The sequence below is a fragment of the Ostrinia nubilalis genome, chromosome 16 (assembly GCF_963855985.1).
Source record: "Ostrinia nubilalis chromosome 16, ilOstNubi1.1, whole genome shotgun sequence".
Lineage (NCBI taxonomy): Eukaryota > Metazoa > Arthropoda > Insecta > Lepidoptera > Crambidae > Ostrinia > Ostrinia nubilalis.
The window spans coordinates 5,396,777-5,420,759 of record NC_087103.1 but is presented as its reverse complement, the minus strand read 5'-3'; the positions used below and the strand labels follow the sequence as shown (position 1 = coordinate 5,420,759).

General features: G+C 34.6%; 1 protein-coding gene across 1 annotated transcript in view; it reads left to right on the top strand.

Moving 5' to 3' along the window:
- Nucleotides 1-23,983, top strand: part of LOC135079283 (protein unc-13 homolog A) — a 69,903-nt gene that overhangs the window by 5,416 nt on the left and 40,504 nt on the right. The window contains exons 2-10 of the mRNA XM_063973900.1: nucleotides 1,727-1,770; nucleotides 2,156-2,246; nucleotides 4,149-4,223; nucleotides 4,613-4,832; nucleotides 8,204-8,324; nucleotides 8,612-8,718; nucleotides 10,449-10,590; nucleotides 10,676-10,802; nucleotides 11,125-11,265. Coding sequence (XP_063829970.1) covers nucleotides 1,727-1,770; nucleotides 2,156-2,246; nucleotides 4,149-4,223; nucleotides 4,613-4,832; nucleotides 8,204-8,324; nucleotides 8,612-8,718; nucleotides 10,449-10,590; nucleotides 10,676-10,802; nucleotides 11,125-11,265 — 1,068 coding nt within the window. The remainder of the gene's footprint in view (nucleotides 1-1,726; nucleotides 1,771-2,155; nucleotides 2,247-4,148; nucleotides 4,224-4,612; nucleotides 4,833-8,203; nucleotides 8,325-8,611; nucleotides 8,719-10,448; nucleotides 10,591-10,675; nucleotides 10,803-11,124; nucleotides 11,266-23,983) is intronic.

Genomic DNA, 23,983 nt, shown 5'->3' with positions numbered 1-23,983 from the left:
GAAATAAGGGTAACAGTTTCACATTTGCAAATAAATGCTGCCTAAAATTTTTGCAATACCATTTTGTAAACTATTTTACTATGGTTGTGAATTCTTACCATATTGCAACCAAAGGTACTTATTTCTTTTTTGCTCTCCTGCTGCAGAGTTACTTCTGAAGATAGAATAGGGTGCTCATAAGAACAATATTATACAATTATTAATTACTCATTTACTAATAACTCAATTTCCATTTATTAAGGAAATAAATAGAACTAACATGCGCAATAGAAAGTAAGAACTTTTTAACATGTGTACATATTGGATTTTTATAAAGCTTAATGATATTCAAACAAAATGGTGTTATACAATTTTTAACGATGTTTTACTTGCTTGATAATATTTATACCCTTTGTAATACTCCTATACATTACTAAATACTTGTAATACTCCTATGTAAATGAGCAGTATTATTATAAAGTTTATTGCTTAAGCTGTATGATGGTTTGTTAATGTTAGCTGCTACATTGGACACCGCGTAGGGATTCTTAATCGTTACATCGATTCATATCATTCATAGAAATAGGCTTTGGGAACATAAACGTACAAAAGTCAGTCATAGTCATATCATATTCGTATCATAATATCTTAAAAAGAAGAAATCGTTTTCATATACACATCGCTGAAAATAATTTTCTAAGCACTATCCACGTATAGAATTTTTCTCTCCGTGTGTTTTTCTCTTCAAAGAAGTACTATCACTTGCCATCAGTACAAATATGAACTACTAACTATGTAGACAAAGTACCAGATATATTTATTCCGAATATATTAACCCCACTTTAGTAGATTTCCTTTTGATGCGACTCTCACATTACTATGTACATACATAAATATTTCATTGCGATATATTCATATTCATTAAGATATGTACTAGAGATCTCACGGCATAGATATTATAGCGACACATAAAAGATAGCTGGCACCTACGTATGTATTAAAATAAATATTTAGCGGAAGATTTTTAGATGTCAAATTATGTAGAAGTAATGATATGGCGGGCAATGGATGCTATATGATTCCTCAGATTTGAACATACTCATGAATATTTAGACTGGAAAAAAATAGGTAAAATATAAACAAAATTCATTGGTCCTTTCCGCGTAAGCTTTTAAGCTTTGCCCACCGCCCATCAAATTTTAAGCTGAATTTGTATCATGGATACGTACTATATCGGTCTAAAGCAAACTACGAGTGGATTCAAAATGCAAAATGGTGTTTCCGTGATCCAGTTTATCTATGATCTCGACAATATATCTTGCAACTTTGATATTTATTGCCAGGTAACGTGGCTAGCATTACCATAAATTAACGGTCTCACACAATCATATAACTGATACTACATTGATACGATGCTATTCAATTGCATTTAAACTTGCCCGAACATAAATTATTGTTAATTGCTATGCGTGCAATATGTTGTTAATTATTAATTCTCCATTCTATTTTAATAATGAGATTGTTGTATAATTAAAACCAAATTTTCATGAGATTCGTAAATGAGGTTCAGGTTCGATTTGATTACAATTCGATTGAAGTTATTGATAATTGTTTGCGAGCTCATCAAAGTTTGGTTGAGAAAATATAAATTGTTAATTATTGTTGTTATGGTTTTTGAGAATAAATGTTAGCTTTTTATTTTGTTTTTTAGTTTAGGTTTTTAATTTTTTTTTGTTTTTTTTTTTAGAATGGCTCTGGAGGATTCAACGAGCAAGGAGGCCGTGGAAATGGGTAAGTCACAAAATCAAAATCATACCACGAGTTTTCAAGTATTAATTCAAAGATTCAGTCGGAAGCATCTTTTGTTAATTAATATCTCACTTCAAGATACCACACGCTAATAAACGTTATTATCGTTGTTAATTAGGTTTTTTTTTAACAAAAACAAAATCGATCGTAGGAGACTATGGCCTAGATTCTGAATTGAAATTTTTAGCTTGACTGTGCTCAAGGTCATCATAATCTAATCAAGTATGAACTTTCATATTTTCATTTCTTCTTTGAATAGAAGACGAACACGTTCTAGCTGGAAATCTGAATTCAAAAACCGGCCCTTAATGTTATGGTATCTCTATCATTTGAACAGTATTATTTTGAATGTAAACCCTTTTTATAGGCACCCGGGAGACAATCCTTTCTATAGCAACATCGACAGCATGCCCGATATCAGGCCTAGAAGGAAGTCCATACCACTCGTATCGGAGCTTGTAAGTATATTTCTGTTGTCTCTATATCTTCTTAAAACATATTAATGTAAATTCCGATGGAAGTATGCTCTCTTTGATTGACCAGTTTCAATGTATCTTAATTGCGGTTAAATAAGGTTTATTTTCTGAGTACTGACTTAGCGGTTGGCGGTTTCAATAAATATTGGTGAAATTATACATTGCTAAGACATTTTTACAAGTCAAATTGAGTCTCTTATCTTTCTTTATTAACTTTTCCATTAGCAGTGTAGATTGAGTTGGTAGTTAACAAAACATACTAGAAAATGTCCAAACAAACGATATGAATTGGGCTCTATATCACTCGATCTTCAATAAATTTAGCAATTTTAATAAACAAAGAAACGCGTGAGGTCCTTAACCAAGAAAAATTGAATATGCATGTAATGACATTAGAATTGATTAGGTTACCTACTGTTTTACGTTTCCAAATAATACTAACATCTATTTGCATCAATATAGTCGCTGAGTCAGTACTAGAATTTGCGATATGAGGGTCTGGAGGGATATTTACGCTACTTTGCATATGGGAGGTAGATATTGAAACTGGTCGTAAATGTTTACAGCTGCATCGACGTGCTTCCTGAGGCTTAGTAATATTAGGCGCGTAATAAATGTTTTCTTCTCGGCGGAAATTTTCTATATTGTGTATACTATCAACAATTTATGAGGTTTCAGTCCTAATATCAATCTTAAAAGAAAGTACTTAGTTGTGCTCATTTTGCTTTATTCCATCAACAATAATGTGACGAGAAACTTCATGGATTGTTCAAACTTTGAAATAAGATACTTTTGAAAGTCATTCATACCTCTTTCTTAAATTCATTGATGTGTTTATGTTACCTTTTTGTGTTACCCTTCTATCTTTCACTAGATGGATTCAACCTACTCTTAGATGGCCTTCCAACTCCAAACTGTCCAGATTGTAATATTATTTAGGGGTCACCAGAGCAACATTTGCGGAACCATAACCTCAAGAATGATCTTATTCCTGACTAAAATTAATGATATCATTGCATTTTCCCCTCACCACGGATCCGCAGGTTCTCAAGGTATTTCTCTCCCAATACACTTTCTTATTCTATGCATGCAATTCTTGATGTGAGTGAAGAGGAATCAAAAGGCTCAGCCTTTAATCTCTTTTCGCTTACCTAACGTAGTTTGCTTGCATTTTATGTTTACGTTATTCTACATTGGCCTTTGCATGATCTGTCTATCCAATGTCATAAATAAGTAATGTGAGTTATGATACTTTGACGCCGAAGATTTTCAATTACCATATTACACAACATTGTCGCAATCGTGAATGAATGATTAATAAAACTGCAAAAATTGGATTCCAATATGCACGTGCTTGCCAATCCAGTTTTCATTGCGAAGCTTCAATATCACAGCAAATATTGTTTTTACGTATGAGAGGTATTTTCTGTTACTATCACGTCGTTTAACGGGCTATAACATTTTGATGTTATGCCTATATTTACACGCATTAAACACCCGAGTTTATTTTCGATTGTCACGCACTTGGAAGTTTTCGAAATTTATTTTGTTTACTGATTCATTTTGTACACAGTAGGTAGTCCAGGCAGATGTAAAATTCATTAGAAGTACTAATCTGAAGAATTTGATTCATTTTCAAATTGATTGAAGTTTCTAAAACGCTTAAAGAGCAGCACTATAGCATGCGTAGAACTAAAGGAAAACTTGTTGATTCATAAAATTTTCAACATTTTAGACATTTGACACTATTAAAGCAGTAGTCAGGTAGGTTAACTTCAGCTTTGATTAGAAATCAATAGCAATCAACAACCACTCAGTACTGTATACACACTGAGTCCAAAACCAATGTTTAGTCAGACAATAACGTTTGTTGTTGATGTTTAGACCATGGCTGCCACCAAGAGAAATGCGGGCTTGACGTCGGCGGTACATCGGGCGACGTTGAACGATGAGGAACTGGTAAGATTATTACTAAGATTTAATACCATCCTAGACTGCATCCCACTTAACATCAGGTGCGATTGTGGTCAAATAACTGCCTTTTTATGCATAAAAAACAATAAAAAATATTGACACACATATTAGAAAAAATCTGTTTGTGGTTGAATATTCATTTTTCCGTGTTGAAACTAGACTTATGTAAGTAAACTTAAATCAGAAGATTTTTCAAGACAATATAAGATACTTAACAAAGGTAGATCTAATTGATGCTAAGTTAGTAGCATTGTAAGCTTTCTCATACTAAAGCTAATAACATAAAAGCATGATAAGTTTCAAAGCAGCTACAAAGGTAATATTAACCGTAACTGTATGACGCTACTCAGATGCTAATAACAGAATAATTGCAGAAAATGCACGTCTACAAGAAAACGCTGCAAGCGCTGATCTACCCGATATCTTCGACGACGCCGCACAACTTCGTGCTATGGACGGCGACTTCTCCAACGTACTGCTACGAATGCGAAGGCTTGCTTTGGGGCATCGCGAGACAAGGCGTAAGGTGTACAGAATGCGGGGTCAAATGCCACGAGAAATGCAAGGATCTGCTGAATGCTGACTGCTTGCAGAGTAAGTGGAGTCTGATGATGGTGTTGATGTAAATAATATTGAAGCAAGAATTGGTTTTACGTTTAGAGCTGTTAAATTAAAATCCCCTGGAGATCTAGATTAACTTATAGATAGAACATTCCTGAAGATAATTATGTAACTAAGACTATAATGAAATACTTTAATGTCCCCCCTTAGCTCGTTAAATACCTGTATTTTATTTTAACTGTCTAATCTATTTCTTTTTCTTCTAGAAATTATTGATGTAGCGCTCCAATTATTGTTAAAGACTGAAATATTACCAGTAAATCCAATTCTTACTATTAATGTGCTTATTTACCTATTTTGTCTGATGATTGAAAATGAGAGAAAATTGGATTCATTTATTTTGTACAGTAAATAATCCATTGTGGTTATTGATGTTTATTTATGCTACATCTTAAGTCTAATCACCACTTACGATGAGCGAGATTCATAACAACCGAACCCAATTAAAATTATGGGTCTTCTTTAAATATATATTCTCACATTTTCAATGAATAACAAATGAACGCTATGGTATAATAATGGTAAGTTAACGACCCTGGATGAAATTCAAGAACCGTTGAAAAAGATCGTCCCTTCACCCAACATTCTTTTGACTACGTAAAAAAATAACTCCAACTTAGACTTGGCTGGAAGCGCAGCTCCTTATTAAACTCGAGGGGAGTCAAGAGCTACTTCCCAGGTCACTCATTGAAGATAAGATCTTTGACATGAAGTAGTAGCACCAAATCAATACTTAATGCTTTGTCTCTGAGGGAATCCCATCAAATAAATACTTGCGGGACATCTTGTTATTTCTCCGCATTAAGATCGTTGAGGAGAATGTCTATCAAGTTAGTTGATTGCTTCGGATTGGTCTTGTATTTAGCTCCACAATCTTTATTATGTACACAGTACCTTTTACTGGAAGTATCTTTAGGTACTTTAAAGTTTCATTCAGACTATACTTTTCCTACTTTATTATCTAGTACAAACTAAGCAGATCTTGTACTATTGCATTCGAAAATACTTACCTACGTTTTAATACATTATACGTCAATGATTTCAGGATTCAGATCCATAATTGCTGGAAATAATTATATTTTTACGACATACAAAATAGTTGCTAACAAGTACAAGATAAGTTATATAACGGACGTTCAAAGTGTGTCGCAACTCCTAAACAGGATGAGTTTCAATGACACTTAATGGAACACTACAGTTGCCAAGAGTTCTGCCCTTTGTGCCGCACTTAACCAACCCCTACACAGAGAATATATTAAAGTATCCTAGATTTACCATATTGTATTTTCTGTTAGCCATACCAAAAATATAACCACAGCCCTCGTAATCCAATGCGGAAATGTGTGATCAAGTAATAGTACAAATAGTTACTTGTAATGGATTTTTAACGACTTCCTTGAGGGCTGTGATTTGTATAACGTTTGTTAAAGTTTCTGAAATTAAGTATGAAATGGTGCTAGTTAGTAATTTGTGATTATGTATGATTTAACCCTAATAAAACTGTTATTTTGTTTCCTGAAACATTGTAGGTATTTTCCTGTAATCATGTTGGTGAAGTGACGATCTTAATATGTATCAGCTGTGATATTTCCTAGCTTTTCACTGTGTGATTTCTTAGATGATGCAATCTAGACGATAATATCTGTAAAAGGTAAACCGACAAACAAAAAGGTCGTAGTCTATGTTAAATTTAGATTTAAATGCATGTGTAAATTTTTGCATGTATCTGTCGTACATGGAATGTTGAACATTTTCACAATCGAACATTGCCTAGCCAGAATCATCAGTAAGATAATGAACACTAGCGGCATTCTAAGGTTTCACTTAATTGAGACAGACATCGATCCAACCGTTTATTTTTATTGGTGTTGTATCTTTATTTATTACTGTTGTGATTCTTTTTTTACCTTCTTTCAAAATTATGAACCTGACCTCATATAATAAAACGCATGAGATTTTTCCCTTCCGATTGATAATTTTGAACATTGCTTCGTCGGTGTGCATGGCTATCGGTTTACAATCGATACATTCTACATTATATTTTTCAAAATTTTATTGTTCCCATGATTCGGTTTTAGCGACATTTGCACGATCATATAGGTGCGCAGTCGTTAGGCGAGTGACCGCGGTAACACCATTTCAATTTAGTGGTCGACTGCACGCCACCTCATTGTCAGTCTACACTTTGAAAGCAGTTTTTCTATCCATTTACGTTGCCTACTATTATACTCTTAACTTCAATTACTGTTAATTACGTTCGTTTCCATTTCATATTCTTTATTACTTAATCGATAATTTCTATTGTTTGTGTAATTTTTATTTATATGTATCGTTTAAGTTTTATCTACACTATCTACATATTGTTTTGTTTGTTTAACTGTGTTTTATTTTTTATATATTTCAGTGACAATTTCATTTGCTGTATCTCGAGGTCTTTTATATTTGCAACAGTGGCTTTCGAAGTGTGGATTCAATAGATCACGTAGATAGGGATTCCGGTCTCGTCATTCGTCCATTACTTTCGGGTTGCCCCGCCCAGCGCCGAAACTTGTCAAAGCCCTTGTTGTACTTACTGTTTTACTTACGTTATACTTTTCTATACCCTACTTTACATTCTACACTATCTTACACAACTTTCCTATTAAATCGATATAGGAGCTTTAGTAACACATAACCCCCTGACAAACCCGACAAATCTATCACAATTTTGTAAAGATGTGCCTGTTAGCAGTGTCTGCACGCAATCCAATGTCTGTCCACTTCAATATTATATGTGGTCCTTTAGTTATTATTGTTTTCATTGTTTATTTTCTAGACTTCCACTTTTCTGTGTTTATTTAACTGTTTTTATGTTACCGAATCCCTTAAGGACGTGTGAGCAGCTTTTGTTTACAGAAAGAAAGAAACATGTGAAACAAGAACGGAATATATTCCATGGTGTTACTAAACCGAACATTACTGATACATACAAATACAAAGGGTATTTTAATGTAAATACAATCTTGACGCCCTGCGCTTCAGTGGTAGATTGTTGGATAAATGATCTAGCACTGAATTGTACCTTAAAATTTAATTATATTTTTCTAATGCGTGAGATTGTATTTTTGATTTGATCAACAGGCGCCGTGCTCGCGTTCGCCCCGACCAGCGCCGCTCGAGGTTAATGACCTGATCAGATCTGGCACCCGTTTGTCACCGCGTCAGATATGTCCGAAGTTGGTTTCTCGTCAGGTCGTGGCCAAGAGTGGTCGTGGCGAGCGCGGGCGCGGGGCGGGGGGGCCGTCCCGGCGCAACCCGCGGCTGCCAGAACAGTCTTGGCACCGCCTGAGCAGTGTGTTTCGCAGGGGCTGCCGAAAAGTCTTCCAAACACGGAGCCGAAGACAAAGCCAATTCCATCATCACTGCCATGAAGGAACGTATGAAGCAGCGCGAAAGGGAAAAGCCCGAAATCTTCGAACTGATCAGGTACTGAAGATTTTAGTTTTGATTGTTTACTCTATATTAAAAGTGAAGAATAATGTTTCAGAGTATCACAAGTACAGGTATTTTTATCGTTAATATTTTATCACAAAATGCTCTGCACTCTTTTCGAGAACCTATTTACAACATTGCACCAAATTAAGTTTGGTGAGCTTTTTGATTTTGTTTTTCATAAGACACAAATTAATAAAAAACACTCAAAATCAGAATTCTTCCAAAATTAATTTGTTTTTTACCAAACGGATACGCTGACACATGTGTGTATGTGACAGACGCGTGTTCAGCATCGAAGGGGAGCCACATTCAGCACACATGAGCACCGTGAAGCAGTCAGTCCTCGATGGAACGTCAAAATGGAGCGCCAAAATTGCTATCACAGGTTCGAAGATGCACCGTGGCACTAACAGACCTTCCCCAACAGGTCTCCCAGGAGTCCCGGCTGGTTCAGCAGAGGAAGACACAACACACACTCAACACTAAATTGTTATCAATCTTTCGTTTCATGTGGCGACCAGGCGGACATTTAACGTCGACCCTGATACTCACATAGACAGTCTCGAACAAGCCGAGCAAATCACTATAGAAGGAACATCAAAATGGTCTTGCAAGATCGCCATTACAGGTTTGCCGTGGTCTTTTGCGGCTATGAACCGCACGCTCGCAGTTTTGATCTATTAGACAAAAACTCTTCGCCTATTCTATACTCCTTACTTTTTGACATCTGCTAATGATAACCTTCAACCCACTTTCTCTATCTCTCACTATCTGTATTTTCGATTTCCTATTATACCTTTTTAATTGGTCTTTTGAGTATGTTTCGAATAAACAAGTTATTTGAAAACATATTAAAACTGACCAAATCCAACTTAATAGTTTTAGTTTAGACTTTTGAATTATTAGCAGATATCAAGAAAACACTCTATAACTACAAACCTAACTTCAAATACTAACCCAACCAAATCACGGTCGTTACTGCACCGCCTCAATCACCTCCATCGACAATGTAGCTTGATTTTCATCAACACAAGGAAATTCCACGAATCTAACACTCTACACGGTCAAGGAACAATGATGATATCAATTTGATAATCAAGTCACGCACACGAATTTTGTATTCCCTAAACACCATATGACACGAATTAAAGCCACGTTTAATTAATAATGATTGCAAAACCACAACTTGGCAGCACGTCTGCTAAATTGACACAAATTGCATGAATTTCACAAATTATAAGTAAATTTTGCGTTAAACATTTTCAGACCTTCGGAAGCCTGCTTATTGCGATGCAAATTGAAAACGAACTGAATGTTTACTAACTAACCTATTTATAACTGATTAACTACTTTAGATACAAGTGAATGATAAATTAGATGGAATTGAGCATGGAGAATGAAGACCCCGAACACCAAATTGATTTACTCAAACTTATCCTCAGTTTCTTCACTACTTTTCTCTGGCTGTCAATACTTTTTCCGATTCGTGAAAATTCCGAAACCATTAGATTTGATTCCCGCGCATATCTTCTCACTTCTTCTTCGAAACTTTCTTCTTGGTTGAAGTTTGCATTAGTGAATTCGAATTTGTAGGCGCTATGGTTACCTTGATTTAGACATGGAATTTCGGCATAGATAACAAGTTTGGTAGTGTTGAAGCTAGCGTCTTCTTCTTGATCCCAGCCCGTTCTGCTCACACAACACCCTGTTAGACAACCACAGGTTCTAAATAGTTCTGAATGCTTGGTAAGTACTTTACTCGTAGAAGGTATATGAGGTAAGCTAGTGTGTAATTAACATAATAACTCAGCACAAAATTTTCTAAAAGGTTTTTATGAAACAGTCCAAATTATCAATGATATAATCACTAAATGGATGTATATTTTTTCCCAAGAGATTATCAGTAATACGTTTACCAGGATTTACTGAGGCGAGCCATTGGGTCGTCTTCAAAATGGTCCCTTGTAACCTTTTTCTGAAACATATTTACTAAGACATCCGTTTGATGTTTTTTCTTTCAAGTCTCCCTCTTCTGAGGAATATTAATGTATTTGTTGTGAATTAATTATTGGATGAAAATGAATTTGAATTCTAAATAGGCCCTTTTGCGGGCAGTTATCTGTGCCCAAGGTTTGATCGCCAAGGATAAGAGCGGGACTTCAGATCCGTACGTGACCGTCCAAGTAAGCAAAGTGAAGAAGAGAACAAGAACGATGCCCCAGGAGTTGAACCCTGTGTGGAACGAGAAATTTTACTTGTAAGTCCTAGTTCTTAAAACGTTAATTAATAAAATAAGCGCTTGGTACTTTTCTGATGAAACTCATGATAATAATATCTTGCAGTGAATGTCACAACTCCTCCGATCGAATCAAAGTGCGAGTTTGGGATGAAGACAACGACCTGAAATCAAAACTGCGGCAAAAACTAACGAGAGAATCTGATGATTTCTTGGGGCAGACCATTATTGAGGTTTGTATTTACGTCACTATTTTATAAGAGTAATGTTTAAGTTACAGTTATATTTTTATCAAACTGCAATAATGATACCCTAGGGCATCGTGACTAGTCACGAACATCGTATCTGAAATCATTGGTAGGTCACATTCAGACGATCAGCCAAATACATTAATTAATATATTATAGGTAATCCGATATGACAACTATAAATGTTACAAAAAACAGATTTAATAAGCTTAAGCAGACAATTGGTTCTGAGTTTGTCATAAGAAGTGTGCGAAAGCTTACAAAATCTTTTGTCCTGGTCCCATTATTGAAACAATTCTTTCAACAGGTCCGGACACTGTCCGGTGAGATGGACGTGTGGTACAACCTGGAGAAGAGGACGGACAAGTCAGCCGTGTCCGGGGCCATCAGACTGCACATCAACGTCGAGATCAAGGGCGAGGAGAAGGTGGCGCCGTATCATGTCCAGGTCAGTGGATATTTTGTACCTGATAGGAACTTTGACGGTGAAGATTTTGGACAAGATTTATCGGTTCTTGATGAAGTTTCAGATAGTTGTTAGAAATCGCTTTCAGCGTAAAGTAATAATCTGACCTAATATAACGCACTCCAGCAAATACCTATAAGTTACTAGTTAATTAGATGACTTGGATCTCAACTTAAAAGCTATGTAACAAATTAAACTTTGCTGAGTGATTTGAGCCACATACTCGTATCTCTATCCGAAACCTGTGAAAACAAAAGTCTTTAAATCTATCCTATCTAAATCGCATGTAAATTACCAGTGGGCTATCAGAGACTTTATCAGTAGGTGGCGAAACACGCTCTAAATGTTTTAATTTATCTCAATTTAACGGACTTGGCATCGTGTTTTATATCAGACATTGTGACTTTATCAACAGAAGTATTATGTTTATCCTCAGACTTGTTTATCGTGATTTCCACAACTTAAGTCTTCAGCGTTTATGAAGAAAAATAACATATGAATTTTCCGGAAAATTACCTTATTTACTCGTGAATTTTGTTTTAGCTTACTTATTTTAACAACTTGCTAATTGACTTCTTAACATCTTATCGCCTTATTTAAACAATTACTAAATTGAAAAGCTTTTTCTTGATCAAATTCTCAGAAATGGTAATACTAAATATTTTTCATGTTATATAAATAAATAATCCCAGCTGCTTATAAAAATCAGTGGGAGTTTTATTATTATCCTTATCAAACTTTTAATATGGTATTGGGAACTTGATGAAATTCCCAGGAATATTTCAACGTTCCCCTTGTTGTTGTTCAAACACATTTTCATGCTCATTTTGGTTAATTTTATGATGTTCAAAATTTGTCTTTTGGAGAAAACACAACTTTGGAAAAGCACCATTTCGGTCTCATAATACGTTTATGTATTTTTCTTTACAAAGAAGGGAATAATTAAACTAAAGCTATCTGACGCACGAATTGTGACCATCTCTTTCTTCTTCCCGCATTATAAATATACCTGGACAGGCACCATATCGTTTGTTGTTGAAGAAAAGTAGCGGAAAAATTGAGACACATTTGGCACACAGTTCGGTTGTTTAAAAGTATAACTATAACTTCATGTGATTGTTTGATCATGTGCTTCTCCTCCTTTTATTTCATGTCCATTATGGGGAAGCAACAGGTTCAGTACATTGGCAATTGCTTGGACTCCTGCCAGCGTGGTCTCGTAATCAGTGTTGCTTGACAAATCCACAGGACAAATGTTGGTCGCGGTCACTTAACTCGCGATACTTGGCAAAGTCTTCGCATTGCTCGTTATTACTGCTAAGCGTTGTCACTAAAATAAACTTGTTAATAGTTGGATCAAATCATCACCAAAAGGATAAAAATGATCATCAAGCTAGCAAGATTTGACTCAATGATGTACAGCAGACGACTACAACCTAAGAACTGTGACTTTTTTGTTAGTTGTAATGTAAGTAATACGGGACCATTTTACTGTCCTCTGTATACAAGCTTATCTCTGACCACAAAGTAAAATATATTTGGCATAGTCGTACTATATCTTCTTCAGTAGGTTTTTAATGTACCAAGACAAGAACACAATTATTTCGTTCCCGTAAATATCTGCATGATAAAATGATTCTAACAAATCCATGTGTAATCCGTATGTTGTATGTCGTAACTCTTGACCGATATTTGGCATGACATATTATTCTTCGGCGTAAAGTTCAGCGTCTGGAAGTAGTATATCTCAATTTATAAACATGTGTTTCCTCTCCATTTCTTTTTCCGCCCCGATTATGTTATGGTGGAGCAACAAGTTTTATTCTTTGGCATTCAGCCAACTTGGCATACCTAATCATTGTTTCTCGCAATTACAGAAATCGTCAGTTCATAGATAAACGGCTGCTAAGCGACATAACGCTGTACTGGGAACGTACCAGTGCGGAGAAAGGACCGTATGTTTTGGCAAGTGCTTATGCTGTGCTTGCACAAGCCATTGTAATGTTGACTAATGTTCACAAAGCAGTTTGCTACTTGGCATCTGTAATATCTTAGAGAAAGTAATTGTACGGAACTGTTAAAATTTCAGACATAACTTCCAAAAATACTAGTTTATTTTTCTTTTAGTGTTTCCCTTTTACATAGGGAAGAGCATACCATTAAAAAAAATCAAATTAAGCATACATTATTTTGTTTTTGCAATAAATAAATCCGCCTGACAAATTTGTTTATTTAGATAGAAATAAAGAAACAAAAGTATTTATTTGATGCAAGTACATTATTAAAAAGCATTTCAATTAAAAAAAAAACAAGTTACGGGTAAATTAAACTTTATAAATACCTAATTAAATTTTACATCGTAATTATAAAATGCATCGATACTTTCCTTACCAGATAAATTTAAATCGATCCATTAAAATTCCTTACTACGAGTCGTAAACTTCCGTGAGCACTCGGTCCGATCGGTATTTTATTGCCCCAATTTGAATCAAGGTAATCGTTCATGAGCGATTCATTCGGCACATTTGGACAACGGAATCGATTCAAACAATCGGTTCTGACAAATGCCCGAGAGCTGTTTGATCATAGATTAGGAGGTTGTAGAAAGTCGACTCTCTTCTTTGTAGTTCATGTAGCAATTTTTGTTTTTCAAGCAAAACATGGACTTGATAGACACTTGACGATATTCTTTGGGTCACAGTTTCGTTTAGTAATTTAATATTGAAATAATATAATAAGCCAATCATTAAAAAGAGAAGAAAAGGTCAAATCAGAATTTCCATTAATTATGATCAGTCTCCACATAGACCGTTTAAGCTAGGTTAATACAGTTCTACAGCGTTAGTTTCAGTACTAGTAGGCCAATAGTCTAGATGTACAGAGTAACTAGTTTATCACACTACCTAATTCCAGAGATTTGTGCCTTTGATTGGACATGGACCTTCTGTACCTACCTAATTATGTCCCAGTCCAGATGCGGGCGGGAATGGGACAACTTGGGGAATAAATGTGAAAACTTTCCTGAGCTAACTAAGCGAAACTGTTAGCTAATGTTAAAGTATAATTTCTTTCCCACGTAGCGGATAGTCTGCTGGATAGCTATGTTTTTAAATGAAGTACCTTTAAAGTACGACATCCAGTCGCTGTTGTATCTTATGCAAATTTAAATAGGTGTCATTTTGCAATAAACATAAATACTTAGCTGATATGCTGTCGATTGTACAATTTTCGTCTAATTAGTGCCGGTTTTGATATATTACGAATTCCAATAAGTAAGAAACTTTGGGATTCATTAGCTAAGATATCTTTTTAAGCGAACTCATTATCATTGTCTTTTGCTTGATGAAACAAAGCAAATTTCAAGGTAATCCTAACCTAATAAATCAAAATTACTTCGACTTATTTTTACTTTTGATCAATAAAATGTGTAGGAAAAATTAATATCTGATACCTACATATTAATCAAAGCGTTTCTTAATTGGAAACGGTTATTGGTAGAGCAATTGTCTAGAAACTAGAATCAATTGAGTTAATTGAGCAAGCTTTTATTAGGTGAACCCACGTTAATATAATGAAATAGCGCTTAGACGTGTAGTGGAAATTGATTGAATTCTTTTATACCATAAAGTATTAAATTACTTGAGTAATAGTCATTGCACACCTACGTACGCCTATGTCATCATCATACAATATCACGTCAAAGCGTAATTTATGAAATTAGTGCCATAGCTTTTTTTATGTAAGTTTCAATTTATAGCAGCAATATAGCTGGCTATATTAGCAGCATCTTTTTAAAGTACTTTTCTCTTTATAATTTAACATTAGGTGTACAAATCCTTGCTGTCAGGCTTTGCAAGTCACGTCATTCGTACATTTTACATGGTATTGAGCTTTTCTTGACACTCCAAATCATCCTTATTTCAAGTACGGTAAGACTGGGATGCATCATTTTACTTTAACAAACGCCAAAAAGCTGTCAAACTCCATACAACAAACACCGGTTATAGTTAAAGTTACGTTTAAAATAAGGTGGTGCCCGTGCAACTCAGCCTAAATAATGAAGAGAATCTCGCTTCAACACTAAGCAGGCCATTTTAACTTCGCTGTAGACTTGCAGAAATGTTGTTTAAATAAGTAATCCATGAAATTACTAGACCCAAAGCCGAATGCGGAGTCCTCATTAGTTGGCTAGACTTGTAGAGACTATCCAATTTCATGGTCCGGATTTTATTTCGGGTAAACGGTTAAAACATTGTTTCAATTCTTACTTACTTCAGGAAAAGATATTTTAATTGCACCCATACGGTGCTGTTTGGTTGGCTTTATCGGATTAACTTCTTTTGTTTGTGTTTTGTTTCTGGTTAAACAATGTTTTTTTCTTTTGTTCTCTACAGTGGTTTTATAATTTCTGTTTTGCCAGTGTTTCTTTTGTGAAACTGGTTGTTAATGAAGGATTATTTTATACTTTTTTATAATTTTGGTCAATCAAAAAACCGAGATTAAAACTATTTACAGTTTTACCAGGGCAGGATTTTTTTTTCTCAAGCTGGGTCTATAGCTCTTTTCATCAGTGGTTTAAGTGTGAAAAGATAACAGACAGACGTGAGTTACTTTCGCATAATTATAATAATAATATAAATATGGATGAACGTTATGGTTTTACTGTATAATTCACAGTCAAATTCTTACCCTATCACGTCTGAAGAACGTCCTTATTTGAACGTCGTAGCCATTTAGAACTAACCGCTCTGACTGTCTCTGCCATTTCTGCATAGCATTCAAACATTCAAGCGTTAAACAGCGCAGTGCAACTTTGGTGTAAATGTATTCACAAAGTTAACCTGAACTACCAAGTTCAGGAGATGTACTAGACTGGACTGAGCTTACGATGTATAATTTAGTAGGGTAGGTCAGACTATGTATTTTTGTTACGAAATAGTACTTAGGTACAACTACTTATGTGGTCCATTCGGAGTAAATGGCTGGGATTGTCTCGCGCGCTTTGAATACTTTTGACTTGGGAAAATTATTCTACATTTTTAACTTTTATTTCGGAGGTATGTCGTGGGTTTTTAGAGGAACATTAAAGTTACTATACCAAGACTGAGTTGCACCACTTAACTTTGACCGTAACTATAACGATAATCGGTGCTTTTTGTATGGAGTTTAACATATTTTTGACGTTTGTCAAAGTTAAATAAGATGGTGCAACTCAGCCCAAATGTGTTGAATAATCTCACAACTCGAATCTCGCCTTGATTCAGAAAAGTATAATCGCTAACTTTGCTCAATTTTTAGCAAAAATATACCTACAGCTAATATTGAGAACATTTCTCATACAATAATTTAACTCAAACCAATAAATTTTCACATAAAGACACAGATACCACATTGAAGATAAACAATCATGTGCAAATCAAACTATGCCAAGATCAGGTTTTCTTCTTCCCTATTCTGTACCAACTCATTAGTTAGCTTCTCTATCAGAAAGTATTAGAACCGGTTCTAAAAGGCAATTATTTTCGCCCGAGCCATTTTCTTCCGCATCGACTATTATAGGAAAAATCGTTAAACTCCTATCTCGGTAGAGGTGGAAAGTTTTTACGAGAGAACATTCCGAAGATTTGCGTTTTATGAGGTGGTCCAAGTTAAGAAGCTATGGAATACTACTTCAAACCCCACGATTGAAAGTTGTGTGATTTCCCCATAACTTCCCACAGTGAACGGGTTTGATTTTATGTGAATCTTATTCTAGTCGAAGTGTTTTTTACAAAAACCACTTTCCTTCTATAAAATGTTGACTTTACTCGTAAAATCGATAGCTTAAAATATTTTTTCTGGCTGGGATTTTATAGAAAAATAATGCTGTTTGGAATTATCTTAGTACTTATTAGCGAGATCGCACCAAAATACAAACCTAAAGTTGTCAAAGTTTTCTTTAGATTTAGTCCACACCATACCAGAAAAAACTACTACCCGTAATAGTAGTTACTTCATTACACGAGTATTGTATACTATCTTAAGACTGTCCAGACTAATAACTTTTAAGAGTAGGTACATACTTAATACACAAAGAAACCAAGCATCAATCATTTTTTTGTTCGCGAAATAAAAAACACCATGAACCAACTTCGTCTGGCAGAGCTTAGCCATAGTCTGGTCAAATTCATAACAAAGTTTCGCGAACTTTGTATTCCAATATTAATACCGCGAGTTTCTCTCGTCTGAGCCGAGTAAATTTTCGAAATAACAAAAGTTTAGATTCATGAACTTTTTCGTCTAGGAAACTATCACTAATACTTAGTGAAAAATTTAAACAAGATATCAGTTAAGTAATCCAGTTTAGTATTAATTCTTTATTAGTATGTAGACCCTTTTCAGGGCCACTTATAGACGTCCCAATCACCTCACTTAAAAAAAATACACATACAGCCGAACATAATTATAACCTCCTCCTTTTTTGAAGTCGGTTAAAAACAGGTGCGGTTGCAGTCAAATACTTGTCTTGTTCTACATAAAAGAAATATATACGCATTCTTTCAGATTTCAGTCCAATTTAATACATAAACAAAGAAAAAATAAAGAGTGAAACTACCATTCAGAGCAAACAGAACCGCTTGTATGACGGCCTTTTCCACTAGGTTTAAAATTACTTTTGTAACTTGTAACGTGCTTTTAAAGCACGTCTGCTTTATATAATTTGAGCTTTCACAAGCAGGTATTTTATTTACATAATTTAAGAGTAGTCAAAGCTGACCAAATTTATAAGGTTCGTATTTCAATTTGCGTATATTAAGAAATTGTGATACAAAGCAAAAGAAAATGTGTCAATTTTATAAATTACACGAATATACACGTTGCATTTTAATGATTATGAGCTGTAGCAATTTGTTAGTTGGGTCACGTCCCCTGGGTTGAGCAGTTTAATATGTTTTTCATTGGTCGTTCTTCGTTCGATAAGTGAAAATGTAATTTGGAAAATTACTAACACGACAGCGGAAATAATTATTTGCTGGTTATCTTTTCCTTGCGTTTCTTATTTCTGATATCTGAACGGTCTGAAAGGAGAATTTAATTGAGTTGTTATCTGAGTACTTACCCAGTAGGTGAAAGAATAAATCGATATTGAACTGAAAGTTATCTTTCAAAATAATGACAGTTTAATATTTGCATGACTGTGCAATAACAACAGGCATAACATGTTATTGAACCCATTAAAGGTATGGGCTTGCTTTTGATATTAGTATCATCCAGATTTAATATGATTTGTAGCATACCGTGTCCAAAAGATACACTGCTGACTGTCCAAGTCTTGAATTTGTATGAATTCAGAAATAGTGACGTAGCGAGAACTTCTTTATAATAGAGATGTTTGCAAAAAGTATTTTAAAAAGTTGTATTTTTCAGCTCAGTTAATTTCCCATTCAGAACTTAGTTAGAAGTCATACTGATGTTCATAGTTAGTTTGGAACTTTGTAAATACCGTTTGGGTCGTTTAAAGAAATAACTGTATTATTCCCTTGACTATTCTTGTTAGCATAACTGTAGTTTTGTTTTGTTTTGCATATTTTAGTCCTACAATAACTATTTCAGTGAAATATTATACATATATAATGTCAACGTGAAATTGTGAACTCTGTCAGTTTATAAATAACGCGTTAGATTGTAAAATAACAGTGGGTTAGGTTAGGTTAGATTGTAATTTAACTACGTCAGATTATAATCTGACGGAATTCACAATTTTACGGTGACATATACATTTGTTTGTCATACAATAAAAAAGTCACTATACTTAGGTGACATTCTTATTAGCTTACTTGTTTATAATTTTACACTCTACTCACTACAGTGATAATCAAGGGAATTAAGTTATATTTGTGCGCTATTTAATAAAGCAGTGAACTGTTGAAACATTTTGTCAGTTTTTTATTTCCCTTATACGTATTTGTAAAGATAAAAATAATCACACGACAATCAATACTCGACGAAATTTTAAAGATCATTAAAGTCATATTAGAGTAAAATTAAATCCACCCCTCGCATGGCATTTTGATATTTTTGAATTGATATACCAACTCAAGTCAATTTACAAAAAAAACACTCTAAAATTGTGTTTACAAAAAGTCTATATTAAAAATAGATTCTAGCCTGTAATAACAGACTAGAATAGAACAATTGGTCTATCACATCGAAATTCAACTAATCACAGTAATTAGAGTCGAATTTAGGGCTTCATTTCATGCCTATTAATAAAGTCTTAATAAAAATCACTAACGCCCGTATTCACAAACATTACAATGAGATCTCACAGTGCGCGTGGACGCACAGGGTCACACACGAACCAATTACAGTGCTGTATTCAACGCTGTGCGTTCGATTTGCTGCTTCACTTAAGCAAGCATCGTTTGTGAATACGGGTCTAACACAAAATTAGTATCCTAGCTCAAACAGGACAATAATAGTTCTTCTAAATCGCGTTACATGTTGCTGTTATTTAACTACTAGTATTTCACTGCAGATATTTAAAATATTTTCAACATTGATGTTTGACATGCGACCTAAGTTTAATCGTTACACCATTTACAGACAGCACATAAAACTAAAAATTTTGGTATCTTATATCGTTGCAATAGAGCCTATTTTACAATAAAAATTTGTCTGATGTGCTCTCATCCGTACTGTGTTTTGAAAATATTTCAGCGCTGCTAGCGACTGAAGCGTTTTGCGTAAAAGTTTGCTTTTTACCAATTTTATGCCCCGTGACTATGAAATAGGAAACTGGCTAATTTTCATGGAACCAGCCATTCGTGCCTGTAACTTTATTAACTCTCAGCCTGACAATGAACGTTTGTTTACGAACTGTAAATTGCGCAGTTTTTGTTGTACAAAAAATTAGTTCACAACTTTTTCCTATTTTACGTGTGGTTTGACTTTATTACTGCTAAGGCGTCTAAAATTCGGAGTAATGGACAATTTTATTAGTATCAGCATGCTTGAGCCCACTGTTGGGCGTAGAACTCTCATGATTTTCTCACTCACAATGATCTTCTGCTATATACTACATCTTGCTGGATTAGAACATTGTCACTTCACTTCACATTGTATTTTCCAAAAAGTATTGTATAGTTCAAATGTCGCATTGAATCTGGAGGCTGGAGGCCTTAGATTTTGATCATGCTCATGACACTATGCTAAAAAGGCGAATAGAAAAAAAATAAAGATAGGAAGAGAGGTCGTTACGAAATGCGTTAATCTTGTTTTAAGAAATGTCTCTCAAACTCGGTTCAACCTTAAACAGAATATTGCAATATTTAGGCGTATAATCCTTCATTACGCAGACTCTTTTCACAAAGTTCTATAAAGCTGTTTTTTAAAAACACCAGTCATTATAGCGCGATCCACGTTGTCAAGAAAAGACGTAGACGCGGGGCCAACTTTATATTCGAAGGAGCTGTCTATCAAAGTTACTTCCAGCTCATTTCCCTGGATCTAAAATTAAATAGGCTAGCCGTGAACGATGACAAACGAGCTATAAGCATAGGGTGTGTTCATATTGTTCATACTTATGCGGTGGTTAGCTTGAGTGAAATAAGGCATTTTGTGGGCAAAATCAAACACATGACAATTTTCAGTTACTTGTTTCTTCACATGGTCATAATATACTAATAGCGTTCTTTATGTAATTATTAGGCACGTGCTGAAAAGCCTTTGTGGTAGAGTTACATTGGCACATTTTAGAACAGAACCATAAATATTGTCATGGTGTTACCTAATTCAGTCTACAGTCTACACACCATACCCGAAGACATGAATCGTCAATATAAGACATGTTATCAAAGTCAAAGAGTGTAGGTACAAGATTATTAAAAAAAAATAAAGCCGCCGACACCAAGCCTTGGTGTGTAGAGTCCGTAAACGACATTTTATATCACTACTTAGTAGGTACACTAAAAAAATGTGACAGAAAATACTAAACTAGCTCTACCCTGTTTTATGAATGCGGTCTTTTGCAAATTCATTAGTGCCTAAATATTGAGGATAAAATGTCTGAGCAGCTGCTATTAAGGTTTTTAGTTACAAACTTTTTGTAAACAAGTCTGACACATTTCCAAGTTAATCTAGATTATTTTTTAAACGAGAAGTGTTCATAATGTTTTCTCTAAAGACTAAAGTTCTTAATAAGTATTCACGAGCTCGGTCCTGAGATTTTTTGGACTAAATCTACAAGGATACTTATGAGGAGCACCAAGTAATCAACCGCTGTTTAATGGTATTACAACTTATTTTGATTGTTTTTGTAAGCAGGTTTACGCTATAGAAATGTTGTAGTATAATTTATTTATTTATTTATTTATTTATTTATAATCTGCTTGAAGGCTTACAGAAAGTCCAACGCGCCAACAAGTTATACAATACAGATAATTTATAATAGCAATTTCAATATGTAAAATTGTCAAATAATTAAAACGATAAATTAAATAATAGTCAAATAACATTAAAATTATATACATAAAATAATTAAGTCCAAAATAGAATGTCATACCTAAGACTACTAATAAGAATAAGAGATAAATACATTTATGTCCAGAGATCAATGTCAAAGTTATTCAAAGTTATTACTTACACAAAAATCTATGAATTAATACCATTATTGTACCTAAGCGGTCGGCAAATATGTCGATATCGTGCTGAGCAACTAAGTCCCCGATTAAACGTAATGCGCGGGTAGAAGGCGCGCTCGCTGCGCGAGTGGTGCGCGTGACCGGCCGGTGTAGCAGCCTAGGGCGGCGACGCGGTTCAACCATCCCGGTAACATCCCGTGGTATGCGCGTAGGCACTGATAAGCCTACTTTCGCTAATATTTGTGGACTATCAATTTTGCCATGTATAATCGACAAATAGTATATTATACTTGACATTATCCTCCTAAACTTAAGGGTTTCCAAATCAACCATGCCGGAGACAAACAAGGACGGGTACAAATAGGGGTAATATCCGTATCTCTTTTTATACAGCCAGCGAGCAAACTTGCGTTGAATTTTTTCTATCATTAAGGCATATTTATCCTCGTAGGGATCCCAAATGACAGCACCATACTCAAGCTTGCTACGGACGTATGCGCTATACAATATCTTAGCTACCCTAATATCGTCAAATTGAGCAGACGTCCTTATAACAAACCCTAATAACTTACTAGCCAATTTACAAATTTTTGTCACATGTTTGTGAAAGTCCAACTTAGAATCTAGCATTAAACCTAGGTCTCGTATGTCAGCGACTCTTTCCAGTGGAGTGTCATATAAATAATAATTAATATTCAATGGAGAACGTTTACGTGTAAAAGTAATTACTTTACACTTGTCAGTATTAAATGCTAGGCGATTGACGAAACTCCATTCTAATACCGCATCAATGTCGCTTTGCAATGCTATAGCGTCTGGAACACTGGAGACACCCAAACAAAGTTTGAGATCATCCGCAAACAGTAGGCATTCAGAAAATTTAACACATGTAGGTAGGTCATTTATAAAGATTAAGAAAAGTGTGGGTCCAAGGGTACTACCTTGACTGACACCTGATCGTGTGTAGTATTCATCAGACTCTATTCTCAGACTCAGATAATGCTACACACTATAAGTTAATTTTGGATGATTATAATTTATCATAGTATATTTGATAGATCTTTACAATGCAATTAGGCAGTAATAACTGCCGCAAGGCTCTATAACGTATTATCAATGTTACAACTGATAATGACGTTAATATGCCATGCCATATTAATTACGAGTTAATGTGCCTGTCAAGAGATTCTCTTTATGTCATAATTATAACCAATTGGTCATTCGTACTACTCGTATGACACGTAATTTTTTCAATCACCTTTTACTGATATTAGCAATACTAAAAGAAATGCCGTTTAATTAGCAATACTAAACGAAACGTTGCTTACCTTTTACAAGAATATCATAAACTTATTCGTAACGATGTTCTGCGTTTAGTTTGAGTGTGAACCTGCCTTTATCATATTTCATATTCAGCCTTTTAATAACTATTAATACATGGCAACGTAACACGGCACAGTGTGTTATGGGACTGTATAAACGGACATTCTCATTGATTTGATGAAACGTATAGAGCTCAGTTATACAAACATGATAGTAAAACTCCCGTTTGAAAATTCCACGTAGTTTTCGCGGTATCAAAATTCAAAGTTACCTATTTTTTTACTTCAAAATTATGCAAAAATATTCTCACTCGTTAACTAATAACATTTAATTCAGAATTGTTATAATACTTCATAGAGCTCTTAAAACTACACGTAATAAGCGTATTAAGTGCTTCGTAAACGCATTCAGTTGATTAGGAAAAATGATTTTAGTGATTTTTGTTTTTATTTTTTTTCTCAATTATACCTTAATATATGCAAACATTTTTAATTGCAAGATATAGTCTGATATTTAATCTAATTGTATTAATAAAATCAGCTTTAAACTCCGTGATATATTTGAGAAAAAACATAAAACGTCTTAATAAAATTTTTACGAGTCTAGGGTCGACAATTTTGGAAGGAATAATCATGTCTAAAAAGTTTCAAATCCCGCCTGTTATGTGCATAGTGTTGAAGGTTCTAAAAAGTCACATTCACATTGTTTTTAACCGACTTCAAAAAAAGGAGGAGGTTCTCAAGTCGAGTCTTTTT